The 17,733-nt window shown below is 36.9% G+C and overlaps 1 protein-coding gene across 1 annotated transcript in view; it reads right to left on the bottom strand.

The window, feature by feature from the left end:
- col9a3 (collagen, type IX, alpha 3) overlaps positions 1 to 17,733 on the bottom strand; it is a 102,634-nt gene that overhangs the window by 11,821 nt on the left and 73,080 nt on the right. The window contains exons 23-29 of the mRNA XM_039735554.1: positions 15,105 to 15,158; positions 13,626 to 13,697; positions 8,389 to 8,424; positions 5,402 to 5,446; positions 4,119 to 4,151; positions 531 to 677; positions 22 to 76 (exon numbers count right to left, since the gene is read on the bottom strand). Coding sequence (XP_039591488.1) covers positions 22 to 76; positions 531 to 677; positions 4,119 to 4,151; positions 5,402 to 5,446; positions 8,389 to 8,424; positions 13,626 to 13,697; positions 15,105 to 15,158 — 442 coding nt within the window. The remainder of the gene's footprint in view (positions 1 to 21; positions 77 to 530; positions 678 to 4,118; positions 4,152 to 5,401; positions 5,447 to 8,388; positions 8,425 to 13,625; positions 13,698 to 15,104; positions 15,159 to 17,733) is intronic.

Here is a 17,733-nt window from a genome sequence, read left to right as displayed (position 1 = left end):
ATCTCTGAAATAATCACTCACCGTTGATCATTCCACCACAGAGTTCCCTTATGTGCTGTTCGCTCACCAATTTTCCCTAAAATGTAAGAAAAAAGATGAAAGTTTGTGTTGTGTTCAATTACATGATCAATATTTCTAGTGACTGATATTTGTGTCCATTTTATTGTTCTTAAATGCTTTCATACTGAATTTGCAACTGTCTTTAGGCTAATTGAGACAATAACAATTTCATTCATGACCAACATGTGAGCAAACAACACTTGCAGAGAAGAGTACAGACTTTCATCAGCATTCTTGATTATGTCTCTATGAAAAGTTCTGCCGCTGACATTGTTCTTCCTGTCTCCCCAGAGGCTCAATAGTTAGGACCATGTTGGTCAGACTGGGCTTCCTTAATGGACAGAATAGGTAGCTGATTGTAAAGCATGACCCCCAATACACTTTTTGCTCTATAAGCCAATCATATATGAGTCTGTGGTGTGCAGTGCTCATTGATATCAAAGCAGATGTCTGTCTGCAAATTCACTCACCGGAACTCCTGTTTTTCCTGCAATGCCTGGAAGACCCTGCTCTCCTTGGAAACCCATCAGACCTTGCTTGCCAGGAGGACCCCTTGCCCCGATCTCACCCTGTGGGCCAGTGATACCTTTTGGACCCATTTCCCCAAATTTTCCTGCCTGTTGGCATCAAAAGAAGTAAAATCAACAGAAGTCTAAAAGGCAAAAATTAGGAGGAGGAACTGCAATAAAAATCTAGAGAAGTAGTAAACATTCAAGAAATCTAAAATGGTCATATTTTAAATCAATCAATCAATCAACATTTATTTATATAGCATATTCATACAAAAAAATGTAGCTCAAAGTGCTTTACAAAATGAATAGAAAAAATAGAAGACACAATAAAAAATAAACATAAGTCAACAGTAATTAACATAGAATAAGTAAGGTCCGATGGCCAGGGTGGACAGAAAAAACAAAAAAAAAAACTCCAAAGGCTGGAGAAAAAAATAAAATCTGTAGGGGTTCCAGACCAAGAGACCGCCCAGTCCCCTCTGGGCAATCTACCTAACATAAGTCAAACAGTCCTCTTTGTATGTAATTGTGTTTGTAAATGTTAAATGGAGTTGTACTTTATATAGATAGAGGTTCTGTAAAATTTTTACTCTGGAATTTTCTGTCACAAACACTTTCCTTAAAATATTTGATGGTAAAATGATTTACCAATGGGATTTAATTCCTAAGAAACTGAAAGTGAAAAAAAGTAAAATATAAAAAATAAAAAAGATAGATTTCTATCCGGCATAAAGTATTCTGTTCAGTACTTTAAAAGTGCCTCACCAACAACCCAATATAACAAATCGACTGCTTTGGTAGCCTACAGTCTACTCAACTGAAATCTTAGTGATTGGCAATAATGGATACAATGAGGCTATTAGAAATAAACTTGATACATTAAGATTAAAAGTCAAAATGGAGGTAAAAAGCTTAGGGGTAATTGATGACTGCAATCTGAATTTTAAATCGCATATTAATCAGATCACTAGGACAGCATTTTTTCACTTAAGAAACATAAGTAAAGTTAGACCTCTTATATCATTGAAAGATGCTGAGAAATGAGTTCACGCGTTTGTTTTCAGTCGACTAGATTACTGTAACGCACTCCTCTCAGGACTACCCAAAAAAGACATAAATCGTTTGCAACGAGTGCAGAATGCAGCTGCTAGAATCCTAACTAGGAAAAGAAAATCCGAGCACATTTCTCCAGTTTTAATGTCACTACACTGGTTACCTGTGTCATTCAGGATTGACTTTAAAATTCTGCTTATGGTTTATAAAGCCTTAAATAATCTCGCTCCATCGTATATATCGGAATGTCTGACACCTTATATTCCAAATCGTAATCTTAGATCCTCAAATGAGTGTCTCCTTAGAATTCCAAGAACAAAACTTAAAAGAAGTGGTGAGGCGGCCTTCTGCTGCTATGCACCTAAAATCTGGAATAGCCTGCCAATAGGAATTCACCAGGCTGATACAGTAGAGCACTTTAAAACACTGCTGAAAACACATTACTTTAACATGGCCTTTTCATAACTTCACTTTATCTTAATCCTGATACTCTGTATGTTCAATTCATCATAATAACTATTCATGGTGGCTCTAAAATCCGTACTGACCCCTACTCTCTCTTCTGTTTCTTTTTCCGGTTTCTTTGTGGCCACCACCACCTACTCAAAGCATCATGATGCTCCAACAATGATGGATGGATTAAAAGGCAGAAGTCTACGTGACCATCATCATCAAGTCCTTCCGTGAGAACCCTAAATCCAAAGAGGACTGTTTCATTTATGTTAGGTAGAATGCCCAGAGGGGACTGGGCGGTCTCATGGTCTGGAATCCCTGCAGATTTTATTTTTTCTCCAGCCGTCTGGAGTTTTTTGTTTTTTCTGTCCCCCCTGGCCATTGGACCTTACTCTTATTCTATGTTAATTAATGTTGACTTATTTTGTTTTCTTATTGTGTCTTTTATTTTTCTATTCTTCATTATGTAAAGCACTTTGAGCTACTGTTTGTATGAAAATGTGCTATATAAATAAATGTTGTTGTTGTTACAGTCTGTGTTCAAGTGACTGTGAAGTGAAAGCCCATTACTTTGCCTCCTGTGCTATCCTTCTGTCGATGTACAGTCATCACAGAACTATTTTCCTTTAGTTTACTCCCCTCACATCCTATCTACACATACAACCTGATTTTGCTTGGTGAATCTTATTGTTGGGAGTAGCACTGAAATGATTCAGGACTAACAGCCAACCTATCACTAATGAGGCTGGCACTGTAGCGTAGATGGCAGGACACTAGAATTTAGGTTGTTTTCAATTCAACTGTGTGACACTGAACAAGTCACTTGACTGAGTGTACAAATATAAACTATTATAATACTGCATAATATGATTTTGTAAGTGGTGTTTAGTAATAAGAAAACACCTCTGGATTTACTTTGCCTTAAAGAAATGTTTGGGAATTTGGATGAACTCGGCTGATTGCATTCAAGTCAGTGACAAAGAAGGAACTGAACTATCCTGGATTGATTACTTTGGCCAATAATGAGACCTGAGCTCTGAGGCAACATCTTTGTGCCTCTCTAAGATAATTATCAGAATTAAATATATCAGAAGAGTAAAGTTTCTTGCAAACAGTAGCAAACACGAGAGGTGAATTCACTGAGACTTTTTTTGCCCTGATGTTTTTGCTCGCTTACTGCCAGTGCTACCAAATACACAACAGGCATGTGGTTTCTTCACTCCTTCCTGTTTGCATCAACTGCACAGCACTCTAGGTAATACTATTAAAGGAGTAAGTTAACATATTAAGTATAAGTCACATACAAGACCATACAAAAAGGCACAATCTTTAAGACACAAATACACAGACACATTTCCAGTTTCCTTCTGTATGCTCATTTTGTTTTTAAGTATATTTGCAAGTTGTCCACTAATTTATAGAACACTGTACACACTTCTACACAAGGAAGTTTTGTTCTTTTCCCAGTTGACGTCCATGCTTTCCATGTGCTCTTAGTGTCATGCACCCTTAGGGTCCATATTTTTCATTTCAATTAACCTTTTCCATTGCCACTCTCTGCTCTGTAAGTATAGACACAACCCAATTTGCATAACTTGCACTGAAGCCTCTTCTTCTACTTGATTTTTGTTATTTGAAATTGCATCTGGTTTTACATACTCCTCTAGTGTGGAACCATCTTCCCCAAATCTTTTCTGCTTCACTCGTTTTTTATAGGCACCCTCTTTGTCATTGGCACTTCTCAACTTTTCAGAAGCTCAACAAGGTTGGTTGTGACAGCCTGATGTCACCTTTGGAATCAATATGCTATTATGTGAAAACATTTACAGGGATTGTACATCATTGTAAGCCGATTCTTGATAGTGGCTGAATTGTGCCCTTTGACAACCATTTCTTTATTCTGTCATGTTTCCTTTTATATCTCAACAGTAATAATTACAACAAAATTAAGCAATATATAATAACAAAAATACAATAATTAGTTCAAGTTATAGAAGGATGACTATCAAAAAGATGAGAGAAAAATGTATGCATTCATACCTCTCCCTTTTGTCCAACTGGACCAAAAGGTCCCTAGAAAACAAACAAACAAGAGTATGTTAATAAGTCAGAGACTGTATCATTCATGATTAGCCGTATTACTATATTGTTTGATATGGTAGTTATAAAGCTTGGCTAGAATGACATTTACCAAGATCAGTGTTTCTCAACCACTGGGTTATGGACTGTTGCTGGTGGCTTGTCAGTTTGTATTGTCTCTCTTTATAGTGGGTCACGAGTGGACTGAGAACTCCTCCCACTCCGATTGCTCTTGATTCACAAAGGGGAAAAAATGTCTGACGATTGCACTTAATATGCCGGGTGGTAGTCCCCTTTGGAGGCTTGTGAGGTTGTATTGTTTAAATTGGTAGTGGATCACCAATGGATTGATACCTCTTCCTCTTTAATGATTGGGGAAAACCTCAGATGATCATAATGGATAGACACTTGGGAAAATGTTTCTCAACCATTTAGGTGTCGTGATCCACACTGACCTAGATTAAGAGAGCACCCTCCTGTGGAGAAACATTGCCAATGCAACAAGTAATTGCTAGCATTCTGCTTGTAATCTTGCTTCAGGATCATTGTATGGCACTGAAAATTAAGTTATACTGAGGCTCTGTACCCCACCCATTATCTTATATCTGGAGTACTGTATGCCTTTATGGCCAATGTGTTAATAAAAAGACATTGCAGCTTTCAAGCTGTGTACAGAACAGCAACCAGGTGCATCCCGGGGCTAAAGAGGACTGCCTTACTCCAACAGGGTAAGGAATTAAACTATGAGAAGGTTACAATGGGAACAAATCCGGAACTCTTTCAGCTAAACAAAGAATGGCATATTTAAGGATTCCAGGTCAAATTAAAGGTAACTGTATTTAAGGAATAATCCAAAAGCAATTCTTTATGCAAAGAGCCACATGAATCTGGAACAAACTACTTAGTTATGTAATTGAAGTGAAAGCCATGCCAATTTTTGAACAGTATCACGATGACAATTTTGCAATTAGCTAACCAAAAACACTTTGTGGACTGAATGGTCTTTTCTCATTAGTCAAATTTTACATTCTTGTGATCCAACAAGACCACTTGAACTAACTGTGACTCAAATTCAACAAATACATCATTGTTTGCAACAACAGTTTTTTTCTCATTTTTCCTGTGTACAGTATTTTATTCCTTATTTTTTTATTTAATTCCTTGGCTCTAATATATTGCATTGTGACGCTCTGGTGTTCTAAGGATATAATCCAAAGTATATTCCTCACTGATTTTTAACTTACCGGTTCACCTTTATCACCTGGGAGTCCATCGCTGCCAGCAATGCCCTAAGAAAGTAAAGAAGAACTGAAATGATTATATACATAATATGACAGAAAGATCATTATTACTGTTACTTATACTTTTGTTCTTTCTCACGTAGAGAATATAATGGAGTCTCCATGTATTTCTCTCTTGCTATTGTGTTCAAGTAGGACACTTACAGTGAAAATTCACAACAGAGAGTTTGTCTGCAGCAAGTCGCATACATCAGTTAAGATCTTTCTCTCAGGGGTTATAGTCAGACATATAAGCGATGTTCTAAACACACAAGCCATCAAAGCCAGAGACAAAGACAAACTGTAACAGAACTCATAATCAGAAACCAGTTCTAAAACAAATTATTTGCTTGAGTACAATACTTCCAGTTTGCCATTCCTTTAATGTTTCTGATGAGCGTTGCTGCTGAAAGTCATGATAAAATGTAAAATAAAAATGAAAAACATACCAAAAACCAAAACACCTAATTAAATGTACTCAAAAATGTTTATAACCAATTCACATGTAACCAAACACTGTGTAATGGGATTTCCAGAAAGGTAGCCCCAAGGGAACATCTGGACTCTTTAAGGAAGAAGACCCAGTATTAGTCTGCAACACTTCAAATTGCTTAAAGAAGACACCAGCATTGAATTGTAGCAACTATCCGATGGAAAATGTCATCATGGATGCCATGAATTAAATCTCACTGATAAGATGGCCACCCATGGTTAGCCATTTGTATAGATCAGGGGTCCTCAATCATTGTCCTGGAGGGCCACAGTGGCTACAGGCATTTGCTCCAACCCAGTTGCTTAATAAGAAGCACTTATTGCTCAAGTAACACTTCTGCTTCACTTTAGGTGTCTCACTCGTTAAGATTTTGAACCCTTATTGCTTATTTTAGTCTTAAACAGCTGTATTCTTGGTCTTTAATTGCTCCTAATTAGCCATAACATGCAAATGACAAAAAAGACCAGCATTTCTCTAGTTAGCTTGTTACCATTTACACCTGTGTGTATTTATCATGCACTATTGGGTTTAATTAAATACTTAGAAGGAAAGTGAAGGACTGAGAATTACTCATCCATTTTAGCCTTCGAATCAAAATAAGCATCGGATGATATCCTTAGAAAGGGGAGGAAAATCTAGGATATGAGAATTACTTGACACAGCAGAGTTAAACCACTAACAAGCCATGAAATTAAATAATCGGCAAGAATTGCTTTGTAATTAAGCAGCTGGGTTAGAACAAAAACCTGCAGCCACTGCAGCCCACCAGGACTGTGATTGAGGACCCCTGGTATAGATGGTGGAAAGCATGGATCAAGATATGTCTATGGTCTGTCACACATCCCACTGGTTACCTCGAGTTTATGTTCTTCTAGTCTCCCAGACAATTTCTGATGGGGACAAACACTTTCTTGCAATCAGCACCAGCCCCTGGACACATACATGCAGCCAGCATATCCTACAACTTGGGTCTCCAACTGCAGTCCTGGAGTGCTACTGTGTGTACAGGTTTTCACTCTAACCCTTTTCTTCATTAATGACCAGGTTTTGCTGCTAATTAACTTATTTTCCCTTCATTGAGTGACAATTAATTGATTGTTTTTTTTTAAAGATTCAGTTCTCTGAATTGTTTCATTTTTTTTTCTTAAACTGCACCAAACTGAAATGAGTTGTGAACTCAACCAATTGATGACCAGCTAAGTCGGGGACTTAAACTCCAACCAATTTCTCTTCAACGAGTTTTTTAATTAGAAGACAATTTCTATTGTTAATTAAACCCATTCTTGAATTCCATGGCTTGTTGGTACACTCATTCTCCCACAGCAAACCTTTCCAAAACTGCTGTTTTTCTTTTTTTTAAGAACATCAACAAAATGTTTTGTAGACCTGAGAAGATCAACATTCCTGAGACCTTCACTTTTCTTTATTTTTAGATATTATATGATGGATGCAGGTTAGCTGCTCTAGTGTTAGCTTGTTTTTTTTATCTCATTATTGTTTGGAAAAAATAAATAATTAAGGGCTCTAGTGTTTTAAATACAAGGCACTTAAATTAAGAAAAGAGAGTTTATTAGCAGCAAAAACTGGTCACTATTTAAGAAAAGCGTTAGAATGAAATCCTACAACCACAGTAGCGCTTCTGGACCGGAGGTGCAGACTCCTATCCTACAATATGCAGGGCTTACCACTTGGTCTCAATATATGAAAGATTAACCTTGTCAAATCATGAACTTGTTTGTGTCTGAAGAACAAATCGTCACTTCACTTGGTTTCCTATAGTAAGGCCACAAAGACTGCAGTGTTGGTTGAATGCATAGCAGTTGTATAGCTCTAATCGTTTGTGAACTTGAGCCCGCTGGTTTCCTTGAAAACTGGACCACTAGAAATTACTAAAATGAAAGACTACTTTCATTCATTCATTCCTTACTTGAACCGTCTTTTTCAAATAAAGGGCTGGTTACAGGGAGACAGTAGCCTATCCTGTCTACATTGAGTGCTAGGAAGAAGGATGGGGGACAACACTTCTCCTGTTTGTAGGGTTGAATGACTGCATGAGGTGGAATTGCATTTTTCATTCACAAATGAGACCATTATAAACTTCTAACTATATAACTTTCTTATATGTGATTCTTTTGATATGGCATAACATTTTCAAACCTGCCTTATGTTATGGTGGGCCAGAATCTTCCCTAGCAACATAAGACACAAGGCAGGAAACATTTTGGTAAGTAATTCCAGTGAGATTTTGTGCCATCCTTGATTATTGCATCTATTTACATAAAGGAGAAGGTAGTTTTGAAAATAAATAACAGAAAATGTTGTACTTAGTTGAAAAAGAAAAGACGAAAATACGAGTCGATATCAAACAACTTCAAGCGGCTTGAAAATGCTTTAAATTTGGAAAGATAGTAAAAGAGAAAAAAAGATTAAGACCAAAGGAAAATAAATGTCTTCTTACCAAGTTCCCTTTAGGACCAGAAGCACCAACTGGACCCTGAAATCAAAGAAGACAAAATGTTATTAGTACTAGAATAGTATTTAGGAGACTGTAAGCTAGAAAGATTACAAAGAATAGCTCCTTTTGTTTTAAAGTCTGTAAAGAGACAACTCAGCAATGATACAACATCTCTTCAACAACAAATTACAAGCAGACATGCACACAGTACCTGGATCTGTTGCCATTTCTTAATTTACAGGTCAGCCTCTAGCACACTCATACAAATAATTTTTTTTTGATGAAGACCAAATGATTATGACCTATCTTCAACCCCAATTCCAAAAAATGTACACTTTAGTTTAGATACTGCAAAAATGCATCTGTTAGTCCTTTGCTCTTACATAATAAGACTTGAACTAGGGCTTCTTTTGGTCTTCATGACACTTATAAAACATCAGTATAATAGACAGGTTATTCATCTCTATGCAGTGTGGCATATTGACGTGATGGTAAAATGATTTGATAATATGAATCATTCACTAGTCTTACAATCTACTCTCTATATATAAAATCCTAAGCCTAAAAGTGCAACGATTTAGTGCAACAATTTTATGTCACGTTTTGTCACGCTTTAAACTGGGCTTATTTTAAAACCTACATATATACAGTATGTTTGGTATCATTCTTTTCAGAATTTATTAAACTTTAATTTGATGTTGTTAGATTTTCAGATTGTTATTCTATTTTTAAATTATAAACTGAAATATCACGAAAGTCGTGCATCGAGCATAGTGGACCTAAGTTTAACAGGAATACTCCAATCGGTAAGACAGTAAATATTTTTTTTATTATTTACTCTGTTAAATAATAATTCATTTTTATTTTACAAATTTATAGAATTTCGTGATTTTGACTACAATGAATGATAATTTTTCTTTTGTACAGATTTTGCTAATATTCTGGCCACAAGTGGAGGTTGGGGGGTTTGCCCCCCTAGTAAATATGTAATATCAAGCGAAATGTGTCTCAGTTAGGCCACTTCAGACCACTTCAAAGTGAAGTTCTATTAGAAGATCACATTGCAGAGATGAATAGACACTTTACTGATGCTCTGTAAGTGATATGAAGATGCAATGAAACGTTTAATAATAATAGATGCATTTCTGCAGTACCTAAAGTGTTACCGTTCATTCTATTTACCTTGTACCTCACTGAAAACATTACAGCAACAGATCATTTGATATCTGACCTTGTGAATTTAATTGTTTCTTTGAAAATAAACACTCATGTCATATCTAATGACTGCAACACACTCTAAAAAAGTTGGGAAAGTCAAGTGTTTATCACTGTGTAAGATCACCATTTCTTTTACCAACATTTATTAAGCATTAAGGCATTGAAGACACAAGTGGAATTTTCATAATGTGTCACAGATTCTCAAGCGGAGGCACAGCAGGACTTTATCAGGCCAATCCAGTGCTCGCACTCTCTGCTTTCGCAGCCATACATTTGGCCATGCATCCCAGAAACACTAAGTCGTCAGACCACAAAACACGATTCCACGGTGCTACCTTCCATCTCAGATGAGACAGCCCAGAGAAGTTGATGATGCTTCTGGACAATGTTGATGTATGGCTTCTACTTTGCATAGTAAATAATTAATTTTAATCTCTAGATGCAGAGGCAAATGTTGCTTACTGAAAAAACGTTTACGGAAGAATTCCTAAGCCCATGTTATGCTATTGATTACAGACGCATTATGGTTTTTAAGGCAGTGATGTCTTATTGGATTGAAGATCGCATGCATTCACAAGTGGTTTTCACACTTGCTCTTTACAGACTGAAATTTGACTGGATTCCTTGAATCTTTTCATTTTATGTTACAATGTAGAAGATGAAATGCCCAAAATCCTACCGTTCTGTCTTTGGGGAATGATGTTCTCAAAGTACTGGATTATTAACTGATGCCTCTGTTGGCGACTTGGCTAGCCTTCGGCCCACCCATGCTCTTGAAGGGCTAGGCCTTTTTTGAGGGCTCATTATGTACTAGAACACTATTACCTCACATGTGTAACATTATGTGGTCATTTCAAATTGTCACATTGTTTTTGGAATGTGTTGCATCAATCTTAGAATAAATACATGTCTTAAAAGAATAATGCAGGATAACATATGAAATACCTTGTATTTATGCCATTTTGTGTGAATACAAGTAAATTTACAGATTACTTGTTTTTGTTTTTATTAGCGTTTTCAATACTGTCCCAGCTTTTTTGGAATTGGGGTTGTATGAATACTTTGGCTTCAATAAGTTTCAGTTCTGTTCCACAGAGAATCAAGTTTGTTCATTTACTTTCTTAAATGAATTTATAATTCATCAAATTCCTCTTACATACAATTGACTCCACTGAAAGTACAATAGAACAAATCATAGAAAACACTACATCTCAAATGCAGGCTTAATAAGTAAACACAGAACGGTCAAGTGACACAGGAGATGGGAGCTGGTCATCTGAGTACCAGTGTCTATCAGATATGAACCTTCACTGCAAACTAGAAACAGGCTCTTCCTGCTAGATGATGATCCGAGCCTCAGGGCTTTGAAATGGTTGCATTACCCTGACAGTGACTCTTTTTTTTATTTTAAAACAGTGGCCCACCACAAGAGCTCTATCCAGTCAAGCATGTTTGACATGAGATGGCACAAGATCCTCAGAATAATGTGTTACCCCCAGCTACTATAATTTGCAATAACTATGAGATTGTTGAAATCTGCCAGAAACCCTGTGTTAATGTTTCACCAACTGGTTGTTGCAAACTCTGAGAAAATGATACACAAAACTTGCTACATGGTGTGTGTACCTAATGCACTGGCTATTCATTATATATTTTAACATAATTTCTGCCTTTAATTAAAATCGTATTCATTGGAATTTAAAAAACTAATGTCTGAAATCTGCCCATTTAAAGACTTGCAGCCACACATTCTTCTCAATTTAAAGGACAGTGCACATGGGAAGAGTATGTCCTCATGTAAACGTAAAAGAAATAATTGCAATTTTTAAGCTACTTTATCAAAATGAGTGTTGCTATTGTTATTGTAAATGTTATTCATGTGCAGCGTCTGGAAAGGCCATGAAATTGATGTATAAAGAGTAAATTGAAAGTGATGATGATATAAGGTGAACACAGTAGAATCGTATGTGAAGTATAATTGTCTCTCTGCAACTCATGTGTAGATGATGATCTTCCAGGTGTTGTACCGAATTCACCGCTCCCTACAAAATCCCCCCGCCTTTGTGTACATACATGTCACTCAAGCCAAGAGGTATTATTTAAATTAAGAAAGGTAAAATGTGTAAGAACCAATGATTAATTGTATCATACTATTAGGTGAGCCTATAACAATCGTAATATCATGTTTATTTATATTTTGCATGTTACTGCATTGAGCATTAGGCAATATTATTTGACTTTAGCTGCAACAGAATTTCAGGATGTGGAGGTAATCCCCCTCTAATCCCTTAACTCCTTACTTGATGGTCAGAATTACTTCAGATTTCATCTACTGTAACCAAATTACCTGTAGATTATGCCCTAGAAATTTCCCTCCTGCCTAGAAGTACCAGTGCTGCAGCCACTGTCAAGAACTTTCAGACATCTCAAGCTCTCTCAGTAGTTGCAACATTTTTCTGTTTCAGCGTTACCTTGTGCTCTTCCACACAATACACATACGTGGTTACTCATATATTATATCGTGGCTCCATCAAACTAATATACAGATGACTGCTGGCTTCAATCTCTGAGGGAGACCACCCTGTGGCTCATTTTATTTTGATATGTGATGCTTATTGAGTATAAAATATGCATGTGACACTCAGGAACCTGTGCAGGGTCTTAATTTGGTAATGCTCTAACTCATCTTCTCAGTTACACAGGTAATATGGAAGAGTTAATACTTGTCATTCATTATGCACCCTGCTTTTCCTAGATTAATTTCTAGGAAATATTATTTAAATTTATTTCTCATTTCCCTTTGATGACCATATACCACCAAGGAACACAAATTACTCACACAATAATTATACAAATCAATGGCTATTTCTCTAAGACTTGCAGATCATGATAATACTGTATATACTCACGTATAAGTCGGGTCTTGAAACCCGAAAAATTGATTATAAAATCAGGCTCCGACTTATACGCCCGTACAAAAATGTGACACTTAAAAAATTTTTTTTTACATCTTCTTGCCTCCTCCAATCTCACATCAGTTTCTCAGACACATCGAATTTTGTTGCAGCAGCACAGTTACCAATTTCTTTTGCTACTTCAATGTTTAATGTAAAACTAGCTTCATATTTTCTTCTGATCGAACACTCCATCATAGATAATGGATGCTCTTATGATAAAGATGTATGACAGTGGGAGATACAAAAAACATAAATCATTGCAAACGTTGCTTCAGAGTATTATTACCGTATGGTCACATAGGCACAATACATAGAAAAAAAAAGGCAGTGTGCTCCGTGGTTACTCTCTCAGGTGGGTGTTAGTATATCATAATCTCTTGGACCGATAGTGTGAGTTCTCCTCATTCGACTTATAAGACCATAATTACAAAATACCAGAAATGATACAGTAAAATCAAGTCCCGACTTATCCGTGGAAGAACTTATCTGCGAGTATATACGGTATTTTGTATGCAAATAATTAAACTAGGAGATGAGGGTGTCAAGGATCTTATTAAAAACACACAATCACATAATATGCAAAGGCTAAACTAAATTAAATAGATTCATAGAAGTATATACAGAAACTTACAACCCTTTAAAACCTGCAATAGTAAATTATAACCACAGGAATACAATACTATATTAACATGTATGCATCCATCCATCATTTTCATTACTTTCTTTTTCTCAGCCACAAAGGGTCAGAGCCCATTCTAGCACAAAATAAAACAGATTTGTCATTCACTCTAAAGACGTGTCTTTCAGAGATGGGAGGAAACCTGATCAAAGAATTATTTAGATTACAGCCCCCCATCACAGATTTTACTTTATATTTTACAATATTGTAGTGGCACAGTAAGTAGCTGCCTTCTCCCCCATCCCAAATATGTGCATGTTAAATTGATAAGTGACACTAAATGGGCACCATATGAATCTATAACAAAATAAGCAAGTTCAGATACTGTATGACTGTATCTTTTTATATATATATATATGCGTATACATATGAGTATTTCAACTTACCCTATCACCAAAATCCCCACGGATTCCAGTGGGCCCAGGCAGACCAGGGTCACCAAGACCTCCTTTAGGTCCCTGTAATGAGAGAAGATTATCTTATTTACTTGTAGAACTTACACACACACATATTTATGGAGATAGTGAAGTTATATTAGGGTGGTTGGTACTTGTATGTTCCAAAATGTAAAGATCCAGGCCTCCCAGCTTCTTCTACTTTTCTTACTGTCTTAAATGGTCAGTGCATTTGCACCTGTTGGCCGTCTTCTGCCACTGTTTGTCTTTGAGGGAATTTTCACTAACCTGCTGCCCCTCCTTAATGTCCTCACACTCTCAGCATGCACTTGGTGGGACTATCATCTGGCAACAGCTAATGCTGGACAAATTAATCTTAATTAACAGCTTCTTCCTAGGATGCCAAGATCCGCCAAGGAGTATCTCTAGAGAATGTCCTCTCATGACACAGTCTGCACATGTAGGCAAGTGTTCTGATGGGCAATATGGCTTTTGCCCTGTCAACAGTCCTGGTTGGATTGGCTCTGTCTTGTGCCAGTCTGATGCCTTCCTTGTATCAGTCAGGCCAACCCTCCCAACAATCAAAAGAACACAAAAGTTTGAAATGAATGGAGCAAACTATAGAAAACTGAAACAATGGCTATAAAGAAAAGAAACAATGTAACCTCTGCTCTCATACCTAGCATGAACTAAAGCAGAGGAAAGGGGATGGAGGATCAGAAGCAACATCAAGGAAGCTAGTCAAAAGAGTCATTAACAGAAGGCCCATTCAGCCTTTCATCAAATCAAAATGCTAACCAAAAATTTTAAGTTTTTTTGCCAAAAATAAGAGGCCTTAAGAGAAATGTAAATCCCAACCACAACTGCACTGAGAATGCTTTGTTTATATCCACAAACTCAGAAGGCCAGAAAGTGCACAACGCCAGCCTTTACTCTTAGGGTAATGCTGCATGGCAAATGCTGCTTAAAATGGTGCCACACATTACAAACAAGGTAGTATTGGGAATACATTTAAAATATTTATAACCACCTGAAAACAAGCTTAAAAATAATGTCATAAATACAACCAAAAGCTATAGTACGATAAAATTTATTACAAAAAAGAGTTAAGAAAAACATGCAAAAAACTGATAATGAACACATTATCTAATATCAAGAGATTGTGAATTTACTAATATTTTTGGTTTATTTTCAGGATGTCTTCCTGTCATAACTCATTCCTTTTTTGTATAAATACCTCATCCACTATTTCCTAACTACAGGGTCACGGGGGTCTGCTGGAGCCAATCCCAGCCAACACAGAGCGCAGGACAGGTAACAAACCCCGGGCAGGGCGCCAGCCCACTGCAGATGCATAAAGATAGAAATGCCTTAATTTTTGATAGAGGATAGAGACCGTCGCCTTGGGGCAGCAGTGAGGTCTATTTATTATTGTGCATTGTTAAGATGAAGATAATGAGTTCCACTAACCTGGAAACCAGTCACACCAGTTGGCCCGATTCCTCCTTGAGGACCAATTGCACCCTAGAAAGGAAGCAGCAGATTTCAGAGTGGCAGATGTGGAAGGATTTCAAGTCTTTAGCAAGGATAGGGGAAGACGATAAATATTGTAGGATATTAGTCAGGCAAAAAATGAATAGGCCAAAAAAACACAATTTAAAAAAACTATAAAATTCAAATTACTGCTGTAACTTGCTAAAAACCTACATTTGCACTTAAAAAGAATTTAAATTTTAAAACAGATGTGCTTCTGCATTACATTTTATCAGCAGTGCAGAATACTTAATTCAAAAGAGTACAACTGCAGATATGTTACACTTCTGCTCTGCTTTTGAATTTAAAATAACTATATACATAAATACATATTAAATACAGTATAGTCTTATATATATATATATATATATATTTTTTTTTATGAAAATGAACAAGGATGTTGATTGGGAGCATAAGTCGAAGCATATATAAAGGCAAAAACAATGGAAAAATGATGCTGAAGGGAGTAAACTATCCTGCCCAGATTTTAATATGTGGTCAATGGCACGACTTGTAATTAGAGGCAAACTGTATGGGGACATTTGACTGCTTTTAGTGTAAAAACATTCTCTAAAGGAGGCCAGACTATGTCATGAAACTCACTTTAAGCTGTTTTGTCCATCAATGAAAAGGAAAAAAAATGCCATCATTCCTCATTATCAAAATGTTAGAAAGCAAATTGTAAAAATGGGATATCAGGAATTACAATGGCAGTATTGGATGCTGCTGATTCCCTTGATTTATTTTTAAAATATTTAAGTAGATTAACCAAGTAACAGTAGTGTTTGTGGGCTACTGAAAGTCTACACATTACCATCGACACATCTTAAATATAAATGTCTACGCGTGGAAGTGTGTGTGTCTGTCCAGTCCGGAAGTGAGAGGTGGAGTCGGGGTAAGGGTTCCACCTCTGAGGAAACAGAAAACTCGCTTAGCCGCTAATAACACAAGCGAGGCCAGCAAAACGAAACCTCAGAAGAAAGATGAAGTCTCTTAACATCGGCAAAACGGTATCCCTTTTTCCTCCCGCCGCTAATGCACAAGCGATGCGAGCACGTCAGCAAAATGAATCATCCTAGGACAGAGATGCCCAGAGTAGTTTCTTTCAATTACCTGACATCTCTACATTTCAGTTTTTTTTCTGACGATTTTAATAGTTTCTACGACCCCGGGGTTTTAACAGCACGGGCTTACACAGCTAGTACCCATATAACAATTAAAGCTGTCTTTCACTGTCATACTGTTTCTTCATTCATGAACGTGTTGGCCACACTGCTCTTCACACTTTTACATACATTTTTTTCTTTGTTGATACAAAATCTATGATATAACTATAGACTCCTTGACCACATACTACGTCAAAAATATCTGCTTAAAGATATACCATTTCCTGTAAGGACTATTCCTGGTGTTGGATCTTAATCAATGTCTCACAAGTTAGCTGAGTATTTATTTTTTTTTTATTGCATGTCTCATCCACTTTAAAGGACCCTCAGCTTCATCCTAACTGAAAAATGCACACATACATGGTGGTCCAGATCTATTTATGCAGATCCAGATCATCTGGATGACATTGATTTATTCGGGGACAATTCCAGTTCTGCATAAAGTCGATTCTTCATGTCGTCAGTTCTCACACTTCTCGATGGATTTTTTGGGTGATTTTGTATGTAATAACCTTAATAAGTTATAGCATAATGAAAATTGCATAATTAGATCTGGACCACCCTATACAGGGAATAATTTATAGTCACCTTAAGTAGGCATCTCACTCTCAACTGAAAATGTTTCGTTGGTTCACCAAGAGGTCATCTTCTTAAGTACACTCTCGATTTAACTCTGTTCAGAAGTGAAAGGGTTCACCTGCTGTTGCCTGTTACAGAGGCTCTAATGACCTACTGGCTTGTATGTTCTCATCACTCTGAGGTTGCCTTGGGGTCTGCTGTGACAGACTTTTAAGGTATGTGTGTACAGTAGTTCTTTAATTGAATCAGGTCTTTGTTTGGCTGTGTTTGGTAACAGTCTGCATTTTGATCTGGTCAAAACTTAAGTGAGGCTAATCCATGTTCATGTTATTTCTGGACATTCTGGAGACCCCAACAAAGGGATTGGTTGATTTGTAAAATGTCTTTATTCTCAAGGCTGCAGACTACTATGAGAGGGAGTCAAGCTAAAGGTAGAAAATGGGATTTATCATAAAATGAAATGAACCTTAAAAAAACTGCTAATGTCATTTCTCAATGTAGTCTCCACCCTTCTCAATGCATTTGTGCCACCTGCCTGGAAGTGCTAGGATTCCAGCAGAATCAAAGGTTTTGTGTTGTCCTCACAACCACTTGTGCACCACTTTCTTCACGACATCATCTGTCTTGAATTGACGACCACCCTCATGTTTTTTAGCGGTCCAAAAAGGTGGAAATTACACGGTGCCAAATCTGGCGAATAAGGAGGATGTGGCAATACCTCAAACTTCAATTTCTCCAGACAAGCCTTGGTGTTCTTAGCAGTGTGTTTGCAGCAAAAGGACTCCTTGGAACAGCAGATCCCACCACTTGGATTGAATAGC

The sequence above is a fragment of the Polypterus senegalus genome, chromosome 14 (assembly GCF_016835505.1).
Source record: "Polypterus senegalus isolate Bchr_013 chromosome 14, ASM1683550v1, whole genome shotgun sequence".
In the NCBI taxonomy this organism is placed as follows: Eukaryota; Metazoa; Chordata; class Cladistia; order Polypteriformes; family Polypteridae; genus Polypterus; species Polypterus senegalus.
The sequence above is the reverse complement of the archived record's forward strand: the minus strand, read 5'-3'. Positions and strand labels throughout refer to the sequence as shown.